The 23,921-nt window shown below is 36.7% G+C and overlaps 1 protein-coding gene across 2 annotated transcripts in view; it reads left to right on the forward strand.

Moving 5' to 3' along the window:
* The window catches only part of LOC121493494, a 34,542-nt gene extending 19,560 nt beyond the window's left edge, over positions 1–14,982 (forward strand). The window contains exons 4-8 of one of the 2 annotated variants that reach the window (XM_041759401.1): positions 1,224–1,345; positions 3,109–3,219; positions 9,254–9,360; positions 12,868–12,958; positions 14,619–14,978. In XM_041759401.1, the coding sequence (XP_041615335.1) occupies positions 1,224–1,345; positions 3,109–3,219; positions 9,254–9,360; positions 12,868–12,958; positions 14,619–14,735 (548 nt within the window). In that variant the 3' untranslated portion in view covers positions 14,736–14,978. Of the gene's footprint in view, positions 1–1,223; positions 1,346–3,108; positions 3,220–9,253; positions 9,361–12,867; positions 12,959–14,618 lie in introns of both variants that reach the window. The other variant, XM_041759402.1, reaches the window with a different exon arrangement.
* The last annotated feature ends 8,939 nt before the right edge of the window (positions 14,983–23,921 follow it).

Here is a 23,921-nt window from a genome sequence, read left to right on the forward strand (position 1 = left end):
ATATAACTAGAGTAAATCTGAAAAAAACTATCATCTGGGGAACTTTCCTTCCAATATATGACATGGGACTTATCTAGCTATAACACACTAATGTTGACTCTGTAACCCAAAGCAGAAGTGCTAAAGTGACAGAGTAGTGAAGATGAAGATTCTAGGCAGACCAGTACAATGGTGGTCAAAACCCACCCCCACCCCCAGTCACACCCTTTTATTTTCTTCCAAGGAATTATTAGCCTGCCTACTTCCATTTTCTTTGCCACCATCTATCATCGTTTAGGTATGGCCAAAGTTTCTCCCCTTCCTGACCAATATATTATGTAGGACATAGTATAGGAAGTTTTTAAAAAGTACATGCAGGCTCTCCCAGATACTTGATTACAGAAACAGTGGAGTGAGAAGATGGGCTAGGAAGTCTGTAGCAATTTTAAAATTGTAGCAATTAAACTAGAGGAAATAATAATTTCTGGGAGTATCTTTACTTCCTTTCCTAATACCCTTCCCTGCACTCCAGAACATATCTTAGGTTGGTCAGGGCTGCCACATTGCTCAACTCCAGAGATGGTCATTCATTTGGTAGTCTATATTGTATGCAGTAATATGGGGCTAGTCTGTGGTTGCTCTGGACTAAGGCGAGAAAGCCAGATGATACGGGAGTTAGGAAGCATCGCACAGAATAAAAATCATAGGGGGGAAAATGGGAAAATAAAAGACTAACCAAGGACCTTCGGACACAGGGATAGGGACAGGTTGCTGGGCAGCTATTCCCTAGAGGCCTTTTAAATGTCAGAGACTTTGGGGCACCTGGCACAGCAGTTTAGGTATGTGACTCTTGGTTTCAGCCCAGGTCATGCTCTCAGGGTTGTGAGCCCTGAGCTCTCATGAGGCTCTGCACTCAGTGTGGAGTCTGCTTGGGATTCTCTCCCTCTCCTTCTGCCCCTCCCACTCATGCTCTCACTCTCTTTCTCAAGTAAATAAATAAATCTTTAAAAAGTAAAAATGAATAAATGTCGGAGACTTCATTGTTATTTTCTCTAATATAGCTCAGGTGAATGAGTGCAAGATTATCACATAAATTTTTTCTAAACAATTTCTGAATGGCTTTCATTGATGAAGAGAAAAACATGAAATATGCTTTATAAATATAGATAAAAGAATTAGAAATACAGAATAGAATGTGTAATACCCAAGCACAATTTGATATTTATTCTGTTCTAATCCTCCAGGATTTATTTCTCATTCCTTCTCCCTCGTGGAATTGAAGTTCATTTATCATCATGTACTCCCTGATCTGTCGGGAAAAGTCTTGGTTGACGTTGGCTCCAGGCTTGGCACGGTTCTTTATGGGGTAAAGTCCAGCTTGTGGACATAATCAACATTGGGAAAATACTTTCTCCTCCTGCTGCTAGCAACAGTTTGGCCTGTCACCATCCAAGGTGACAGCTTGGCTTTATTTATTAGAGTAACAGAATAAATAAGGTTAAAATATTATATTGAACTTGGAATTTCAAAGGCCAGCTCTCTGATTTCCTTTTCTGAGTCTCTATGACACAGCTGGAGGAGTATCAACAAAGCAGAAGCAGGTGACCTTCATAACACTTTGTTTTTGACCACCTAATTTCATTTTCTTTATACTGTGCTAAAATAGTGTACTGAGCCTTGATAAGAGCTTTTATAAAAAAAAAAAAAAAAAGAGCTTTTATAGAAGCTTTTATTTAAAAAAAATTTTTTTAAAGCTTTTATAAAATTTACTTGACTTACGAAATTGCATGTGGCCATAACAAAGTCACTTAACACCCCTGGCTCAAGTTCTTCACCCGTAAGTAAGCTAACTAAATGATATCCGAGGACACATCTTGCTCCAATTTTCTATGATTCAACTTTGTGGACATTTGTGTCTGAAATATCACTTCAATGTGACTTTTTTAAAAATTCAAATCATGAGTATTTCTAATGCTCTTAACTGATTTTATCAAAAAACTTAAATGTGGTTTCTGGTTGTTATTAGCAGACTTGTTAAAACATATGGCCAACAGCAGTAGAGACTCATGCCAGAAACAGGCACTATCAGTTCCCAGCATCCATTGCCTGCTCTAAACGGCAACAGTTAACTATTTAGTGCTTAGTTTATTTTTCAGTAGTAAGGCTTTTATTCTATGATTAGGAAAGATATCCATAATAGGATATACAGTTTTTCAAATGGTTGTTTTTAGAGAACAGTAGAGATTATGATTGTATACCATATTTGCTCCACTCTTGTCCATTTTTTGATTTGTTAGAAAAGTATATAGCTGAAAAAATATGGCTATGCAAGTATGTGGCAGCATTAATAAGTTTAAAAATATTCTTATTTTTCTCTGTATTAAAGTGGTTACTGATTCAGCTGACAGAAAATTTTTGAATACCTGCATATGCTCCATTGAACATATCCTAAAAATCTATCATTAGCTATAAACACAAATTTGGTTCATACATGGATGTTAATGTAAAGTGATATTCAGAATATGATTTGACCTTTCCTTTCATATTATTTTTTTGTGATCACCACCAAAAATGGATACATATTAATATCTAGTCAGTTCTTGATTATCCTTGTTAGCTAATTGGTCAGTTACATTTGGCAGATTGCAGACGCCAGACTGACTTCCCTAAGCCAACAAGACACATCTCCAGCCACCTTCCTCTAGTGTCAGACTCTGAATGATTTTCCATTATATTCCCCACCCCCAGGTTAACTCCTTTCTTACTTTCCCCTGCTGTAACTTTCCAAGAAATTATAGAAATAGGGTATTAAACAGAGACTCTATATGTGGTCACTTTTCTCATTTCCAACTTGGTTGAATGTACCATTTTGTCAGAAGTGAGAAATCAATCTTTCAAACTATAATTACTTTTAAATAATGGAAATTAATAAACTACATTCAAGGTCTTGATCAGTAAGAGTCTAAGTTCTTGAAGTTTTAAGAGTTACATACATTACACATTATTATTTATCTTTCATTTTATTTTCACTTTATTGAGTTGTTTTTTAAAGTTTGATTTTTTACATTTTATATAGACATAAATTCACAGTTCATTCATTTGCATCATAACAGGTTTTCATTCTTTCAGGGTTATCTTTACAGTTCAGCACTGCAGCTATATGGAGTAGAATTGAATGGAGACTTTTGCCAATTGCAGGAAATGGTCATAAAAAAATACCAGTTTACTGACAGAGTAAAGGTACCCTTTTATTTATGTATTTTTTTACTAATGAAGTACAGTTGACACGCAGTGTTTAATTAGTTTCAGGTGCACAACATGGTGATTTGACAAGTCTATACCTTACACAGTGCTTATTCACCACAAGTGTAGCTCCCGTCTGTCACCATACAGTGCTATGACAATACCATTGACTATGTTCCCTATGCTGTAGTAAAGATACCCTTTTAAATATATATTCTGTTATCTATTTTATTGCATAATTTAGCTAAGTTTCTTCTGGATTGGAGTTGGAAAATCTTTTTGAATCTATTCCTGGTTGCTGTTGTGCAGAAACAGATCAAGTTGACTTAGTATTTTAAAACATGAATAAATGTGAATTTAATTATAATTATTTTCCACTCCCGTTTTTCTTCCTCCCCAATTTTACTAGAAAGTAGAATTTTTCTTAATTTCTTTCATCTCTGCTGTAGTTTAGTTTTGGTAGCAGCATTTTTGAATCTCTAGATGTAGGTCATAAATGTACTTAATTAAACTCTTAGATTGAAAGTAATCAAAAAGGTTAAGTAATGCTTTCAGTTCTTTATCCTTTTTCTAAGCTTCCAGGAGGAGTTGTGGATGCCACAGAATGGCAGTTCAGGGGGAATGATGCCTTGGGTTGGGCTACCACAAAACTTTTCTCTTTTTCTACATGTAAGAGGAAAAGTAACCAAGAATGAGAAAAAACATTTCTTGGTTAATGTGCTCATTCTTATCCTTCCACTGAGGATCCTACACTTCTAATGGCAATGCAGAGAAACATTGAGCATCTAAGGCTCTCTGGTGTTAAGATGTTGAAAGACATCTCGGTAGAATTAAAGATCTAGTCCTCCCCTTATTTATTGAAGGAAACTTTTTCTTCCTCCTTCCAGACTTCCTTTTTTTTTCTTTGCATATATCTCTCATCTCAGAAATAGGCAAATGAGGGCAGCCGGGTGGCTCAGCAGTTTAGCGCCTGCCTTCAGTCCAGGGCGTGATCCTGGAGACCTGGGATCAAGTCACACGTCAGACTCCCTGCATGGAGCCTGCTTCTTCCTCTGCCTGTGTCTCTGCCTCTCTCTCTGTGTCTCTCATGAATAAATAAATAAAATCTTAAAAAAAAAAAAAAAAAGAAATAGGCAAATGATTGAAACAAATTTATTGTCCATTAATAAATCCATGGATTTTTCTCACTGTCCCATATTTAGTGAACAAGAACACGTTACTCTTGCATGATAAGAATCACATAACTACTAAGAATATCAATTTAATTTGAAGTTAAGGTTTAAAAGTTGACCTCTTAAGAATCATAGTTTATAAATGGACAACCAAGGAGTTGTTGGCCAACCAAGGTGGCTCAGTCAGTTGAGCATCCAACTCTTGATTTTGGTTCAGATCATGATCTCGGGGTCATGAGATAAAGCCTTGTGTGGGGCTCTGAGCTCAGCAGGGAGTCTGCTTGGGATTCTCTCTCTCCTCTCTTTCTCTCTCTCTCTCAAATAAATCTTTTAATAAATAAGGGAGAACCATGTAACTTCTTGTTATTTTTTTAAGATGATGATAAAGGTATATAAAACACATTTATTTACACATTAAAAGATTTTTACCCCTTGCTTTTCAAAGGAGTATATAGATGAATGCCCACCCCACATACTTTCAAGGCTTGTGGCTTTGGTGGCAATTAGTAACCCAATGACAGAAAGCTGTTTTTATACCATTTTTTTGGCAACCTTAACAGTTTCCTTTCGCAATGGGAGAGACAGTTGTTGTGTTTGAGAGGCCTTAAGAGCAACAGAAAGGAATTCCAGGGTTATTTTTTATATTATCTGGTGAAATGCATCAGCCTTTAAGTCTTGGGCTCTGCTTTTTGTTTTTTGTTCTTTTTGGTCTTTGTTTTAGCAGGACTTTGCTCAGAAGTCTAGGAGTCCTTGGTTGTCTGTTCATACTTAGAGAGTGAAAGAAAAAAAAAAAGCTGATTGAAGTTCTCAGCACTTAAGTGAGGATTCTGAGCACTGTGGGCTTCACTGTCAAGTGATCTCTTTTGGGTCATTAATTAGTTGGGGAATATCTGATGACATATCTTAAGATCTTTCCTCTTGGGCTATGGCAAGCAACATCCTGGGGACAGAGTGGTAGAGTAAAAGAAGTGAAATGTTAGGGATTCACAGCATCCTGTCTGCCTTACTTCCCTTGTTTACAGTACATTAGCCTTTCTTTCAACTTATCCTGGTGTCCCTGACCCAGAGACCTTTTATTTTACCCTTTCCAGAGAATCAGTCTCTATTCTTTTGCTGGGAGATATGAAAGTTGTATAAGGGTCTGGGTGCTTTTAAAACTGACTTTGAACCAAATTACCTTATTTTTAGCATTTCTCCCTACTCCCTCACCCAGAGATACCTAGTACCATCAATTGTGAGCCTTTTTTGAGATTCTGTAGTATAAATCAAGTCTGGGTCTTTGCTTTCTATCTGTCTAGCTTAGAAATCAGATTTTTCTGATCTCCTAAATTCCTTATTAATTCCTCTTTTTTTCTTAACTTACAAAATTTCATCTCTGTTATTTCATTTCCCATTCCTCCCATCCTTGTTGGTATACATCTTTTCTTCTAAAAACCCTATATTGTTATTATAATAGGGTTTCAGGAAATAAGAGTACATGCCATGTGTCTTATGCTCTACCTTACATTGAAAGACCCATTGATTTAAATTCTTTCCACCGTCTTCTCTAAGCTAAAGGTGAATTTTCCTTTATTCATATCTTACTTATTCCTTGAATGGCACTTAGAGTTACCAACATAGCTGTTTCATCCTATTAATAGAACATAACATTTTTGAGTGTAGATGTTTTATCTCATTGGTCATGGTGTATCTCCCCAAACAGTATCTTATATATAGGAGGTGCCCATGAAAATTGATTAAATTGATTTTAGTGGCTTTGTGACCTTTGCATTGTTAGCATTCCAGCTTGTCCAGAGCCATTTTGGGGGGTTTCCCTGGGCACTCTGTTGGTTGCCATAATGAATTGATCTGCCAGATTATTTCCTACCCTGTGTGGTGGGGTGTGAGAGAGGAACAGAGATGGGAAGGAAAAAGAGGAAACTGTGATATATCAGTAGGTTAATTTGCATGCCTATTTCATATCTCAGCAACATGTTTAGAAAGTTTAAAGTGATTAACTGTTTTCTGTGTGTTCAAGAACATGTCCAAGGTGTGTTTCAGAGACTAGAGGCCCACCTAATTTAAATTATGTTAGTATTTTTACTACTTAAAAAAGAAAATAAAATGTGTTAAGAGTCAGACCCCACAACATTCTGAATGCTATTTATTTGTAAGACCAAAGAAATCATTTAATACAAAATAGTACATGAGAGACACCTAACTCTGGGAAATGAACAAGGGGTAGCGGAAGGGGAAGTGGGCGGGGTGTTGGGGTGACTGGGTGATGGGCACTGAGGGGGGCACTTGGTGGGATGAGCACTGGGTGTTATGCTATATGTTGGCAAATTGAACTCCAATAAAAAAAAATTAAAAAAAATACAAAATAGTTAAACTTTTTCTCTTCTTTTTAAAATAAAAGTGGTTTCTTTTGCTCTTGAGAAAATACATGTTTTCTCTTATTATCTTGCCTGGACTCTAAGACTTGTTGATTGTGGTCAAGTTAATTTTTTGAGGTATATAGTCTTAATTTTTATTATTAAGTTTTTTATTTTAATTAATATATAGTGTTATATTAGTTTCAGGTGTACAATATAGTGATTCAACAATTCTGTATACTACTCAGTGCTCATCATAAGTGTACTCTTTAATCCCCATCACCTATTTCACCCATCTCCCACCCACCTCCCCTCTGGTAACCATCAGTTTGTTCTCTATAGTTAAGAGTCTATTCCTTGGTTTGTCTCTCTCTACTTTTTTGTTTGTTTGTTTCTCTCCTGTACATGTTTGTTTTATTTTTCAAATTCCACATATGAATGAAATCATATGTTATTTGTCTTTCTCTAATTGGTTTATTTCACTTTGCATTATACTCTCTAGCTCTAACCTCATCCTTGCAAATGGCAAGATTTCATTCTTTTTTATGGCTGAATAATATTCCATTACACACACACACACACACACACACACACACACACACACTATCTTTATCCATTCATTTGTTGAAGGACACTTGGACTGCTTCCATAATTTGGCTGTTGTAAATAATGCTGCAGTAACACAGGGGTGCATATATCCCTTGGAATTAGTGTATTTGGGGGTAAATACCCAGTGGTACAATTGCTGGATCATAGGGTAGTTTATTTTTAGCTTTTTTTTTGTTTGTTTTTTTTGTTTTGTTTTGTTTTGTTTTTTATTTTTAGCTTTTTGAGAAACCTCCATATTGTCTAACACAGTGGCTGCACCATTTGCACCCCCAGCAGCAGTGCGTGAGGGTTCCTTTTTTTCTCTACATCCTCACCAACACTTGTTTCTTGTGTTTTTGTTTTTAGCCATTCTGACAAGTGTGAGGTGATATCATTGTAGTTTTGATTTGCATTTCTCTGATGATGTGTGATGTTAAGCATCTTTTCATGTGTCTGTTGGCCATCTGTATGTCTTATAGAAATGTCTGTTCATGTCTTCTGCACGTTTTTTAATTGGATTACTTGTTTTTTTTTTTTTTTTTGGTGTTGAGCTTTGCAACTTCTAACCCTTTATCAGATATGTCATTTGTAAATATCTCCCATTCAGGAGGTTGTCTTTTAGTTTGACTGATTGTTTCCTTTGCTATGCAGAAACTTTTTGTTTTGATACAATCCCAGTAGTTTATTTTTGCTTTTGTTTACCTTACCTCAGGAGACATATCTAGAAAGATGTTGTAATGGCCAATGTGAGAGAAATTATTGCCTGTGCTCTCCTAGGATTTTTATGGTTTCAGGTCTTACATTTGGGTCTTTACTCCATTTTGAGTATTTCTGTATACAGTATAAGAAAGAGGTCAGGTTTCATTCTTTTGGATGTAGCGGACCAGTTTTTAAAGATTTGTCCATTTGGGGTCTTCTGTGGTTACATACAAATTTTAGGATTGTTTATCTAGTTCTGTGAAAAATTCTGTTGGTATCTTAATAGAAATTGCATTAAATCTGTAAATTGCTTTAGATAACGTAGACATTTTTACAATATTTGTTATTCCAATCCATGAGCATAAAATGTCTGTTTCTTTGTGTCATCTTCAATTTCTTTCATCAGTGTTTTGTAGTTTTGAGAGTACAGGTTTTTCACCTCTTCGGTTAAGTTTATTCCTAGGTGTTTTGTTGTTTTGGGTGTGAGGCATATATTTTTTAAATAAATTGTTTTGTTTGCTTTTTTGGATAAATAATCAAATAAATTTTAGATGAAAAGTCAGTCAAAGCCAATAAACATATTGTATTAACATTTTATAGTATATAAATTACTTTTATAGTTTTTATATGATCCCAGTTGATTCTGTGGATCAGGACAGATATTATTCCATTTTATTTATGAGGACACTGACTGCCTAAGCATACAGATTTAGTTGATGATGGAGCAAGAGTCTGAACCTAGGGCCTTTGACTCTTAAAATTAATGATACAGTCATAGAGGAAGAAGCTCTGAAGTCGGAATTGAAAGACCATAATTATATGTCTATGTACATAAATCTATCTAAAACTTTCACAAGTTTATGGTTTTTAATTAGATATTGAGTATCTCTCATAGAGGGATACCTGGGTGGCTCAGTCGGTTAAGCATCTACCTTTGGTTCATGATCCTGGGTCCTGGGTTTGAGTCCCGCATCAGGCTCCCTGCTTTTCCCTCTGCCTCCCTCTGTCTCTTGTGAGTAAATAAATAAAATTCTTTTTTTTTTTTAAAGTCTACATTAAAAAAAGGTATCTCCCATAGATGATACTATTAAATACACTGTTCCTTCTCCCATTTTAAGTAGGGTTAACTTCTCATATTGCCTCACAGTATCATTGAACCAATAGATATTTCTTCTGTGGTTATCTCTGTTTTCTTAAAATGAACCCATTCTTCTTTAGGTGCTTCATGCAGACATCTGTACCCAGGGTTCACTTCTGCAAAATGCTGATGTTATTATAATGAATAATGTCTTCGAATATTTTCTTGATGAAGCAGAACAGGCCAGGTATGTTATTTATTCAAGGAAGAAATCTGTTAAAATATGATCAGCAAAGTATAAAAAGGGATTAGTGGGGTGGCTGGCTGGCTCAGTCAGTAGAGCATGATCTTGGGGGTCGTGAATTCAAGCCCCACATGAATGTAAAGATTACTTAAATAGATATCTTTTTTTTTTTTAAGGGATGGTAAAGTAGAAATATTTTCATAGTAAACTGTTTTTTAAAACAACCTCAACAAGATTATGTTAATCTTGAAATATGTTATGTATAAAACAAAAATATTGTCCAGCTTTGTAAAATATTACACAAAATGGGGTGGCATATATTAAATGATATCATGACCCACACATTTGCTTAGCCGTCAGGGATGCAATAAGATAACCATTCCCAATGGGCGTTTATACTTACTCTTTTCTGTCTCCATTTTATTTTCTTTGAAAAACAAGTCGTTAAAAAAAGAAAAAAAAGAAAAAGAAAAAGAAAAACAAGTCGTGTACTATCCTATCACAAAATCATGGGAATTAATTTCTGTAAGTGATATAAGAATATTAACCAAAAGAGTGAGTAGTTATCAAACTTTAAAAATATTAAGGTGGTAATAGTAGGTTCCTAAAAATATTCCACTATTCAGGGAATGGAAAAATTAGCTTATCTGTGATCAGTATTTTGACTTCTCTGCCACAATTTGTTGCTTTGTGACCCTCAGAGCCAGTAGGTTCCTCTAAATAGAAAATCACTGTGGTCTATAATCTGACACATTGATTTTCTAGCTAGTTAGGATTGCTGACTGGTTTTTTTCATAATGGCATATGTGTACTCTAGATGCAAGAAAACTCCTTCCCATGTATGTGAAAGGGAATTACACAAATGTTTGGATCAGTGCATCAGTAAGGTTTGTACTACAGAGAAATAAAAAGATCATATAACTACAGGCTGTAAAGACCATATAGTTAATACAGAGTAGAATCCTGAATGGCTAACCCTCTTTATCCTGCTACCCTTTTATCTTCTTTATTCTGCCCTTCCCCCAATTTTCTGTCACACATGCATACACTCACACACACACACGCACACACATACCCCTTACTAGTAGGTGAAGGTCATCATGAAATTAACAAATATTTTTAAAAAGAAACTAATTCAGTGAAAACTAATCTCCTAATCAAAGTTCAGCCAGGGGCAGCCTGGGTGGCTCAGCGGTTTAGCGCCGCCTTCAGCCCAGGGCCGGATCCTGGAAACCCAGGATCGAGTCCCACATGGGGCTACCTGCATGGAGCCTGCTTCTCCCTCTGCCTGTGTCTCTGCCTCTCTCTCTCCCTCTTTCTGTGTCTGTCATGAATAAATAAATAAAATCTTTAAAAACAAAACAAAACAAAAACAAAAAAACAAAGTTCAGCCAGAATGTGTGACAATTTTTGGTCACAGACTGAAGACCAGAAACAGAACATGAGCAAAATTGTTTTATTTTGCAAAATTGTTTTAATCATAGCCCTCTTTAAACTTAATTTCCAGTGGACAAAGTGCGATTTACTTTTCACCTTTTTAAGCTAATGACCAGTAGCCAAAACATTACATAATTGTTGGAGAATGAAGTATTACCAGGTTTCTGTTGTTTACGGTGTTTTTTTTCTTTTACCTTCTTAAAGTCTTTGGAGATTCATTACAGAAAGATTTTGACTGCCAAAGAATGATGAAAGCCACTGGTGAACTTGACATCGGAAATACTGAATGTTTGGGTTGTTTTAAAAGCTTTTTTGGTACATTCATTCACACTCTCTACATTGTTCAGCAAATAGGTATCGGCCGCATGTGTTTGTTCAGTCATTTCTCCTAAATCTAGTGCAGTGCGTTCAAAATATAGGTTCTAGTCATGAATGACAATATTTAGGAGAATGTTTTGAAGACAGTAAATCATTCTGACATTGGGATTGTTCTGTCAAAATGATCATTTACCTATGTTAATTCTGTATTGTACTGAGTGACAAAGAAAAATGGTGCTACATATAGCCTCTAAGGACTTGTCTTAATTAAAATCTGGGACAAATTGAATGATATTGCTATAGGAGTTAATATATATGAGAAAACAAATATTTTGTAATAATAGAAAATGTGTACTCAGGAAAGGCTCAGGCTTCAGAATAAATTCAGTCTCATTACAGAATAACATCCCAGATTTGTAGAGTAATTGTTAGTTTAAAAGGTGCCTCAATGCATTTTTTGAGTAGGTGAAGCAGGTACTACTACAATGACAACTTACCAGAAACAGCAAATACTATTTTGAGAGTCATGACCAGTCATGCCAATTTAATTAACTTCTTCATTCTTATTAAATAAGCTTATAAAATGTCATTTTTAAGGAACCACATCAAAAAAATAACTCTAGCCTAAGCACAGTGGCTGTTATCAAGCACTGCTACATTATTTTAGATATAGCCTGGGAAAAAGAACATTTGTATCATTTTGCCTAATAAACTCCAGAATACTAAACCTAATAACTATTGCTGTAACTAAAATAAATGCAAATGACACCACTGCCCACCTGCCCATTGCAAGGGATGCACATCTCTGCTTTGCTTACCCACTGCTTCCCAGTAGTGGGGTATACTGTCAGCACTCATGCACGATACAGAAATCCAGTTCATGTCTGCACTGAAGTTAGTCAGAACCGGTCAGGCATTGCCCTATGGCACATACATATGCACATGGCATTTCATCGTGCTTTCAACCTGGCTGGCCCACTCAACTTCGCAGGTGCCATATTGTACAAAAGTCTTTCCATTAAATATTTTTGACCACCAAATAAAGTATAGTTTCAGTCTTGATGTCATTTTAAAAGATGTAATCTACATATTATGCTGTATTGTTAGTCTTTACTTGGTTTCTGGTTTCTATGGCCTTTCTGCATGACTTTTCCCCACTTCTACCTCTCAGCCCTTCTCCGTTCTGCAGAACCAGCTTTGACACATTTCATCAAGAGTTTAGTGGCTTTAAGGGCCGTCTGGATGGCTCAATCAGTTAAGCTTTCAACTCTTGATTTCCACTCAGATCATGATCTCAGGGTTGTGGAATCAAGCTCTGTGCGGGCTCTACACTGGGCTTAGAACCTGCTTGGGATTCTCTCCTCAACCATGCTTGCGCACACACTCTCTCTCTCTCCCTCTCCCCCCCAAAAAAACCCAGAAGAGTTTAAGGGGCTTTAATTGCTGATCCAGCTTTGACTTGTATGTTGGTTTTGAAAACTGAGCTTTAGCCTTAATACCTGCTATTAACACAAATCCCCATCTTGTTAAAATCTCTTCAGTGTTGTAACATCACAATTTTGCCAACACCCCCTTCAGGAACTGAAGAATTTACCAATTTCTAGTATTTTGCTGCAGTCCTATTACCTGCAGACATTTTGCCCATCTGGATTTGTAGGTATTGCCTGTGCTACATATTCTCTTGTCATTTTCATTGTTTAAAAAGTGTTTTAGTGTCTGGTAAAACCTAAAATATAAGTCTTTAATATGTTGCAGAGCCTGGGAATGTATCAGCCATAATGTAAGGAAACAAGGATCGTTATTAGTAACAGTACCAAGTCTTGAAGATTCTCTTTCACGCCTGCAGGTATGTAAGCTTCTTTCCCAGCACTTTTACTGTCAAAACTATTCTCCTCCTTTTTCCTGATAGCTGTTTGGATATTCTAGAGACATTCTGTCTGAATCTAGTGACAGATGATTCAGTAACTAAGCCTAAGACCTGGCTTGTGGCTTGTTCATTGGCCTCAAGAGCTCTGAAATTGTAATTCTTATCTTGATATAGATTTCTTGGCTTCTCTACCCAGTTTTTCTACCTGAGGGTTACAGTTTTAGGTTAAGAAATGCTATTAAATGTTTGTAAGAGGCTTAGAACACCCACATCATAACTTTCCCATTAGAACAAAAGGAATATAGTTGCTCAAGGCTTCTAGAATCAGATGTATAGACTGGAAGCCCATGTACTATGCACAGTTTGGGATCTTATACAAACTGCTTCTTTGTTCCTTAGATTCTTCATATAAAGTAAGGCTCATATTTAATAAGTTTCAGCCCAATCAGTTGACCTTATGTAAAGGGTATTTATAAAGTTCTTAGAGACCCCTAGATGAAAGATACTGTTATATTTCTTAATAATGGAGTATTATTATAGTTTTCTTTAGTGGTGCTTTTCTTACCTATAAACACTGCCAAATTTAAGCATCTATATCTTCCTTTTAAAAAAGAAAACTAAACCATCATCAGTAACACTTCCTTAAGAAATATTTGTCAGTCATCTAAATTACAGAAGTAATTCATGTTTGAACTAACAAGGGAAATAATCCTGGGATATATAAAGAAAAGATATATAAAGAAAAATTTCGGGCAGCCCTGGTGGCTCAGCGGGTTTAGCTCTGCCTTCAGTCAAGTCCCGCGTCGGGCTCCCTGCGTGGAGCCTGCTTCTCCCTCTGCCTGTGTCTCTGCATCTCTCTGTGTGTGTATGTGTCTCTATGAATAAATAAATAAAATGTTTAAAAAAAAAAAAAAGAAAGAAAAATTTCCCCATTCCCTCCACTTAACTCTTTTCGAGGAGAGACCCATCTCATGGGTGGTATAATCCTACTATACTTTTCCATGCTTATAAAAGCATGCCTTTTAAAATATATGGTCTCCACGAGGCATGTGGGTGGCTCAGTCAGTTAAGCATCTGACTCTTTGTCTTAGCTCAGGTCTTGATCTCAGTGGTCTTGAGTTCAAGCCTTGTGCTGGGCTCCCTGCTAGGTGTGAAGCCCACTTTAAAATAAATACATAAAAAAATAAATAAAAATAAAAAAATACAAAATAAAAAATAATAAAAAAATAAAATAAAATAAATACATATATATTTATGGGCCCCTCTCAAGTTAACCCCTTAGCACTATCACTGTGTGTTTATGAATAGTTTTCTCTGTCCTCTGTGTATTCTCATTGTTTTTTAATCTTTTATTGTTTAATGATAATTATTAAATTAGTTACATTAAAACAATTACTCTATTCTGTATTTTCTTTATTCTTTCAAATTCCAAAATCAAAATAAATTAAATCCTGAATCCACAGACCTACCATGTAGTACAACAAAGAATCGTTCATGTAATAACCACATAAATTTAGTCCTGCTTGTTGTAAAAAAATCTGTTGTGTTCAGTTACTTAGTTCATCATGATTTCTTGAAGCTTTAGAGAATAGAATCATTCTGCAGTTTTCATGTTTGTTTATAACCTTTTTTCTTTCAGATTAATATACAATTATCTTCCTGGGTTGAAGAGGTAACACTGAACTATGATGTATACCCAGAAAAGCATATTGACAGAGAAGCTCTTGAACAAATTCATTTGTATAAGATTCTATAACATAAAATAGTCCTACCTCAGCATAATGTTTTGTTGAATATATTACAAATTAATAAAAAAGAAACATCACCCCAATACCTGGACACATACTTCTGTATATTTCTTTCTAGACTTATATATATGTTTACATATTTGTAAATAGTTGTATATGTATATGTACATATACATAGTTGTGTATAGACACATAGTTGTGTCTATATACAACTTTGATTTTTGTGATAATTTAATTAAAATATTTATCTGAATATTTTTGGTTTCCCCCTGTTTCTTTTATCTTTTTAAAAACATAAATATGTCTTTCTTTAGTCACTAACTCTGTGTACCGATTCCAAATATAACAAAAAGGATTAAAAGGTGTTTCTATCATGAGAGAAGGATATAGGGGAAAGTAGGCTACATTGTATCCCATTTATTAGATCTCTATCCTGTAAGATTCCTTGTATCCAGCTTTATGTGAAGAGGCTAGCACAAGGATTAAAATAAAAAATAATCACAGTTGCTAGGAAAAAGCAAAACTAGAAAGATAGCCTCCAAAATATAAATACAGATTTTGTCTAGGTGGAACAGTTACTAATAATTTTTTTTCTTTTCCATGTTTTTCTGTATTTTACAGTTTTCTTCTGTAATGAATGGATTTCTTTTGAAATCAGGAAAGGCAAAACTTTTTTAAAAGAATACAATGAGGGGCACCTGGGTGGCTCAGTGGTTGAGCATCTGCCTTAGGCTCAGGTCGTGATCCCAGAGTCCTGGAGTCAAAGGATCGAGTCCCACATCAGGCTCCCCGTGGGGAGGCTGCCTCTCTCTCGATGTCTCTGCCTTTGTGTGTCTCTCACGAATGAATGAATAAAATCTTTTATAAATAAATAAAAGTACACTGAAACATCAAAAGAACACCTAACACCTAGTTCTAGTAATCTCATATTTAGTGTTATATATAAATTACTTTTTTTTTAACCTACATTTTGGAGTTGTGGAGCTTTTTGGAAATCTATGTTTTAGGGTTTTTATTTATTTTTATTTATAGGCAGAGGGGAGAGAAAGAGAGAATCTTAAGCAGACCCCCACTGAGCACAGAGCCCCACATGGGGTTTGATCTCAAGACCCCAAGATCATGACCTAAGCTAAAATCAAGAGTTGGACCCTTAACTGATGAGACACTCAGGTGCCCCTGGAAATCTGTGTTCTAAAGGAATTTACCAGGGCACCTTGGTGGCTCAGTGGTTGAGCATCTACCTTTGGCTCAGGGCATGATTCTGGAGTCCTAGGATCCAGTCCTGCATCAGGCTCCCTGCAGGGAGCCTGCTTCCCCCTCTGCATGTGTCTTTGCGTCTCTCTCTCTATCTCTCATAAATAAATAAAATCTTTTAAAAGGGGGGGGGGGCGGGAATTCATCGAAAGTACTTTCTGTCATTCCCCTACTTAAAAGAAGGAATTTGCCATGCAGTCAATTTTAATTTTGGAGTGGGGGAGGGGGTCAGAGGGAGAGAGAGAATCTTTTTTTTTTTTTTTTAATTTTTTTATTACTTATTTATGAGAGTCATACAGAGAGAGAAAGAGAGAGAGGCAGAGACATAGGTAGAGGGAGAAGCAGGCTCCATGCACCGGGAGCCTGACGTGGGATTCGATCCCGGGTCTCCAGGATCGCGCCCTGGGCCAAAGGCAGGCGCCAAACCACTGTGCCACCCAGGGATCCCGAGAGAGAGAATCTTAAGCAGCCCCCACACCCAGCTTGGAGCTGACTCAGGGCTCAATCTCAAAATCCCAAAATCATGACTTGAGTCGGACAATCAAGAGTTGGACACTTAACTCACTAAGCCACCCAGGCGCCCCTTTATTTTTGTTTTGTTTGTTTTTTCAAGAAATTATTGGTCAATAGCTAAAGAAAGTGCTAAAAATAAAAGAAGTTTGGAACTTTTACTGTTATTATTATCTGTCATATTTAGTATCTGGCATAATAATAAATGCTGGAATTCCATTAATTTCTTAGTCACAGAGGCATTACTTATTCCTGCTAACTCATTAAATATTCTTACCATTCTAGTCACCCAAGAAGAAGCTAAAGCAGAGTTACAAAGTTACTATGAATCCTGGCATCTCAGTAACAGTTGGATGTTTCCAGGAATCTGTGCAGATTTTCTGAAATTTTGAAAATATTTCTGGAAAAGGAGAAAAATTAATTGAAGTATTTGAAAATATTTCAATACTTAAAATACTTGAGGCTGTTATTCATATGATTGTTTTATACATAATTAAATGTATTGATTTATTGTAATAGCATATAGTCACTTAAATTTCAAGTACAATACTAACTAGCAAATACATAAGATACAAACAGTAAACATGCATGAAAAATAAGTTTATTAATAATATGGCACATACTTACAAACATAGAACATGAATTTCACTTGATGATGCACCTATTCTTAAAAAACTGTATTTCCTAAACTCTGATTCCCAGTTGCCCTAGTGTTTATTTGACTGTTCTCAGAAGCATGAACCTCTAAAGCAAAATCTGCTGCTATGGCCCTGGGTGAATGCCAGAACTCGCATTCTAGAATGCCCTGGACAGGACAGAAGGAGAGATAATACTAGCAATACCCTGAACCATGGAGGAACAAGTCTCTTTGTAAACGTAGTTTTGTATCATCCAGCCCCTAATTAAAAAAAAAAAAATTAAGTATTCAGCTATCAATAGTGGAATACACCGAAGAGCACAGATTATCAGTGGTTTCCATAGATATGTGCATAAAGTTACAGAAAAAATTTATTTATTTATTTGGTAATCTCTAACCCAACATGGGGCTTGAACTCATGACCCAAAGATCAAGAGTCATGTGTTCTACTCACTGAGCCAGCTAGACATCCTGACAATTGTCACTCCTTGGCCTCAGCCTCCCTCCTGCCCTTTCAGTGTCTGCTCTGTGTCTTACAAGGCTCAGGGGGAGGAAGGGCAGTGAGTTAAGATATTTTTGTATTTAGTAGCCAAATAAAAAATAACACAAAACTAAATCTTTTTTCGTATAGCATTACTAGTGCTCAGACAACTCAAAACATTAAGATTATAGTAAATGGGATCCCTGGGTGGCGCAGCGGTTTAGCGCCTGCCTTTGGCCCAGGGCACGATCCTGGAGACCTGGGATCGAATCCCACGTCGGGCTCCCGGTGCATGGAGCCTGCTTCTCCCTCTGCCTGTGTCTCTGCCTCTCTCTCTCTCTCTCTGTGTGTGACTATCATAAATAAGTAAAAAATTATTTAAAAAAAAAGATTATAGTAAATGTCCAAATTTTTTAGCTCTTTAGCTCATAAAATACATGACAAATATGATGAAAGAGTTAAATTGATAGAAAACAAAATTATTTCTTAGACCTTTTTTTCTGCCGATGTTCCTTTAAAACTACTGAACTCCATAGAGCTTCTCCAAGTTTGATCATCTTGTTCCTTCACCGAACTTCCAATCCCTTCTACTAAATGCAGACACCCTTAATGTCCCAACCAGATCCTATTTGGTTTAAACACTCCAGGATCTCATGAAAACCTCATTAATAGTAGTCATCATAAGATATTTTCTATTGATGATGAATTCCAAGCCATGCAGCTATTAATTACACAAACAAATCACACAAACATGTATTAAGCTCACACTATGTATCTGGCACTCTGCCAGCCTCTACAGAGAGAGAAAACAAAACACTTGGCTCTACCATGAAAGAACTCAGACTCTAAGGAGGGAGAGGAGTGACTCGTTAGTTTAGATATAGGATAAGGAAAGATGTTCCTGGTTAACAGAACACCATGTGCAGAGGCAGAGGATAGTGAGTATTTTAGTATGACTAGAGCCCAGGATAGGAAGGATTTACACGAGGATCATGAAGTAGATAGATGCCAGATCAGGAAGAGAATGGTATACCAAGCAAAGGAGATCACATTTTATTCTGAGGGTGAGCCATTAGAAGATTTTAAGCAGCATGTTGATATGATCAGAATAAAATTATAGAAGTCATATTGTGGTCCAGTGACTCTAGGGACATAGGGAAAAGAAAGGAGTCAAGATGTACCTAGGAGGGCTCAGTACTTTGTACATAAATCCAGACATGAAGAGGGTTTAAAAATTACATTTATGAAGATATATAAGAAAATCAAATGTGGCATTACAACAGAATAAATCAAAAGATAATAGCAAAGAATCTACTGAATGCAGTCTTCTACGATAAGCATAAAAAATAGATACTGAGGCGCCTGGGTGGCGCAGTTGGTTAAGTGTCTGCCTTCAGCTAGGGTCATGATCTTAGGGTCCCCAGATCAAGCCCATGTTGGGCTCCCTGCTCAGTGGGGAGTCTGTTTCTCCCTTTTCCCACTCACTCCCTCTCAAATAGATAAATAAAATCTTTAAAAAAAATTAGTTAAGTACTAAGTATATGGCCAAAAATGAATGCTAGGAGGCAAAAATTAAGACAATAACTTGAAAAGGAACCTGCCAAGGATGAAACACACCCCTGTGTGTGTGTGCATGCATGTGTTCATATACACATACACAAAGTAAACAAGGATATTAATTAGCATTGAAGAGAAGGATCTGGGTGGGGCATAAAGTTCCAAACATTTTTCATGTAAATAAATGAAGAATCTAGCTAGGGAAAAAGGAAACAACAACAAACAAGGGTTTCACTGGGGACATGCTAGCACAGAAAAAGATTTCTCTTTTTCAGAAGAATTCAATTCTGGGACATAATTAAACAGGCCTTGTTTGGCAGTTATCAACTTCCCTAGACTTGTCCAGATGGCTAAAGCAACTCAACCACTTTAGGCTGTAGTTTACCCACTTGCAAATTAAGTTAATTAATGTTTTTGGGCCATGAGTTTCACAGGAGTATTATGTGCATTAAATGAATGGTAAATACCTTGAGACAGACACAAGGAAAGGCATATAAATAGAATACAAATTGAAATTGATTTATTCTCTCTCTAAAGACATGTTCATGAAAATTGATAGATATAAGCATCATAATTGCATCAAGGATCCTCATTTCAAGTTAGTTTTTGCTAACAAGAATAATCCTCGGTTATTAAATTCTCCAAAACTTATTTTCTCAAATTTCTACTTTCTTTGAGGAAGATGAGGAAAAGAAACATATGCCCAAGGTAACCTAGGATAAATCGAATATGAATTAATGAAAATATAATCCTGTAGACTAAGAAGGAAAAAATATACGAAAAATCTGAATCTAATGGCAGGAAAAGATCACAAGCTATGAAATCAGTTCTTAAGTAGAAATAGTTAAATACTATTAAAATACTTCCATACTGACAAATCAAAGGCAGACTTAGAGACCAGGAAGGTAATATGTATTTAAATCCTGAGTGCTTGAGGAAGATTTTCTGATTAAAAAAAAAAAAATCTAAATTCATTGACATGGACTTTGTACTTGATGTTTTAGCTATGGAGCCTGACAACAACCCAATGAAGTAGGAGCCATTAATCCTATTTAATATGAGTTTTAAGATGAGTAAACTGAGTTTTATTTAGTGAAGGTAAGAAACTTTCCAAAAGTTTTACAGCTGGTAAATGGCACAGCCAGGATTCAATCCTATTTTCTACCTAAACTCCAAAGCCTGTGCTCTTTTGTTATGCTATCTCTGTATTTTAAATTTCGTAGTCTAATATTAACCACAAAACCAACAGATTAAAATGGAGAGAAGCCGCCTTATTTTGCCTTTGGATTCTTCATCAATGTGAGAATTGCTTGAGTAATTGTTTAATGTATAAGCTGCAGCTGTGATTCTTTAAAAGTTTTTATTTAAATTCCAGTTAGTTGGGGCACCTAGGTCGCTCAGTCAGTTAAGTGTCTGCCTTCAGCTAAGGTTGTGATCCCAGGCCTGGAATGATCCCCGCTCAGTGGGGAGCCTGCTTCTTCCTTTCCCTCTGCCTGCCACTCCCCCTGCTTGTGCTCTCTGTCAAATAAATAAATCTTTAAAAATAATTAATTAATTAAATTCCAGTTAGTTAACATAGTGTAATATTAGTTTCAGGTGTACAATATACTGATACCACGCTTTCATATAACACCCAGTGCTCACCACAAGTGCATTCCTTAATTCCCCTCAACTATTTTACCCATATCCCCACCCAGTTACGGCTGTGATTTATAAATCTGTTAGATGCTTAAACCAAGAGGAAAAGTGACAACTAAGTCATAGTTCAAAATGTATGGCTTCTGAATGAAAGAGAGGTGCAGCATGGCTTTAATATTATAATTGATAGTAATACTATGATGATAATATCCTAAATCAAAATTATTAATGTGACTGTTTTTACATTGAAAGTTACCTATAGGGAGGCCTGGGTGGCTCCATCAGTTAAGCGGCTGCCTGCGACTCAGGTCATGATCTCAGGGTCCTGAGATGGAGCCCTTGAGTGGGGCTCCCGGCTTAGCAGGGAGTCTGCTTCTCCCTCTCCCTCTGCCCCTTCCCTCTTGCTCGTGCTCTCTCTCTCTCCTCCTGCTGTCTCTCAAATAAATAAATAAAATCTTTTTTTAAAAATTACCTATATAGGGGATCCCTGGGTGGCGCCGCGGTTTAGCGCCTGCCTTTGGCCCAGGGCGCGGTCCTGGAGACCCGGGATCGAATCGCATGACCGGCTCCCAGTGCATGGAGCCTGCTTCTCCCTCTGCCTGTGTCTCTGCCTCTCTCTCTCTCTCTCTCTCTCTCTCTCTCTCTCTCTCTCTGTGTGACTATCATAAATAAATAAAAATGAAAAAAAAAAAGAAAAAATTACCTATATAAACAGTTGGTTCAATCTCTTCCTTTTTTTCCCCTCATTTACTAAATTATTCATACACTATAAAATAATACCTGAAATTTTCAAAAGCAACTGAAGACAGAAAACATGCTAAGATTTTGGCTTACAGGCAGAAAGAGTAACTAGATTATAGATGATTTACTTAAAACAATGACTCAGTTTTTGGACTCCAGCTTTGTTTATTTTTCTGCCAAACAAACATTATTATTTAGGTCAAACTGCAAGGTGCAAATAAGAAGAGCCATTCTTTCTGTTGGAAGATGAAAGAAGCACAGATTTTTAGTTAGAAGATACTTTAGGATAAATCCGTTCAAATCCATTTTCTTAGAGTAAGAAAATTGTATTTGAAGTGTCTTTGCAAAGTGGGGAAAAGCAGCTTCCTTAAAATAGATCTGCATTCTGATAACATGGGACATACAATTTATGGGATAAAATGAAGCTTGGAAATTACTTCATGTGGTGGTGCCTGGGTAGCTCAGTCAGTTAAGTGTTTCCCTTTGGCTCAGGTCATGAGCTCAGGGTCCTGGGATCATGCTCCGCATCACACTCCCCGCTCAGGGAGAGCCTGCTTCTCCCTCTCCCTCCGATGCTCTCCTCACCTTGTGTTCTCTCTCTCTCTCCCTCAAATAAAATTAAAAAAAAAAAAAAAACTTTAGGTTGATGTTGAGAAACTGGAACCTTCCTACATTGCTGGTGGGAATATAAAGTGGTACAGATGCTATGGAAAACAATTTGGTAGTTCCTCAAAATGTTAGCCATAGAGTTACCATATGACCTAACAAATTCCACACCTAAATACATACCCAAGAAAAAGGAAAACATATGTCCAACATAAAAACTTGTACACAAATGTTCATAGTACATTATTTATAATATCTAAAAAACAAGGTAGGGGAAACAAAGATCCATCAACTAATAAATGAATAAAGAATAGTGGATAAATAATTCCATACCATGGCATTTATTCATAATAAAAATCAGTAAAGTATTGATACATGCTGGGACATGGATGAATCTTGAAAACATCATGCTAAGGGAAACCAGTCAAAAAAGATCACATGTTGTATAATTCTATTTATATGACATGTCCAGAATAGGCAAATAGAGACAGAAAGTACCTTAGTGGTGGCTTAGAGCTGGGAGGGGAGCAGAGGAAAGATAGGAAGTGACTATTAATAGATGTGGGTTTCTTTTTGGGGTGATAAAAATAGTCTAGAATTAGATTGTGGTGATAATTGCACAACTCTGAATATGCAAAGAACCATTGATCTGTACACTTTAAATGGATGAAATTGTATATTGTATGTGAATTACATCTCAATAAAGTTGTTTAAAAAAATAAAATGAGGGGACACCTGGGTGTCTCAGCAGTTGAGTGTCTGCCTTCAGCTCAAGGGTGTGATCCCAGGATCCAGGATCAAGTCCTGCATCAGGCTCCTTGCAGGGAGCCTGCTTCTCCCTCTTCCTATGTCTCTGCCTCTCTCTGTGTCTCTCATGAATAAATAAACAAAACCTTAAAAAAATAAGATAAGGCATCAAAATTAGTTTAGGTTGTAAGCAATCTCTGTGGCTTTGTCATTGAAAGAGTTGGGTGACTATTTAGCACAGCAGTGTTTGTATTATCAAATAATGAAGTGAGAAGACTACCTATACTTAGTTTAACATATACGTGCTTGATTTTCAGAAAACAACTAATTACATTAAAAATTATGCTAATCTGGGAGGGGGGGAGGGGGGGGGGGAGGGGGAGGGGTAGGAGGAGGCTTGGTGGTTTGGCGCCGCCTCCAGCCCAGGCCTGATCCTGGAGACCCTGGATTGAGTCCCTCCTCGGGCTCGCTCCAGGGAGCCTTCTTCTCCCTCTGCCTGTGTCTCTGCCCCGCCCCCTCATGAATAAATAAATAAAATATTTTAAAAATATTATGCTAATCCGGGGATCCCTGGGTGGCTCAGCAGTTTGGCGCCTGCCTTTGGCCTAGGGCGCGATCCTGGAGTCCCGGGATCGAGTCCCGCGTCAGGCTCCCTGCATGGAGCCTGCTTCTCCCTCCTCCTGTGTCTCTGCCTCTCTCTCTCTCTCTATGTCTATCATGAATAAATAAATAAATCTAGAAAAAAAAATCTTGTAAAAAATTATGCTAATCCCAGTAGATTCGTTAGAAGAAATCATGTTAGTACTATCACATACTATTTTAGGTAGATGTGGACATAAAGTTATCTAAAAAGAGTGTAAACCAGAGGTTTTCTATTCCTCCTCTGGTGCAAGCCCACTGGGGACCTTGGGCAGATAGATGTCTAGCATTTTCATCGCCTTCATAGATTTTTTAGCACTGAAAATAACTTTTACATTTATGACTATAGACGTGAAACAAGATCTGGAATATGTCTCACTGACA

This window comes from Vulpes lagopus, chromosome 6 (genome assembly GCF_018345385.1).
Source record: "Vulpes lagopus strain Blue_001 chromosome 6, ASM1834538v1, whole genome shotgun sequence".
NCBI classification, from domain to species: domain Eukaryota; kingdom Metazoa; phylum Chordata; class Mammalia; order Carnivora; family Canidae; genus Vulpes; species Vulpes lagopus.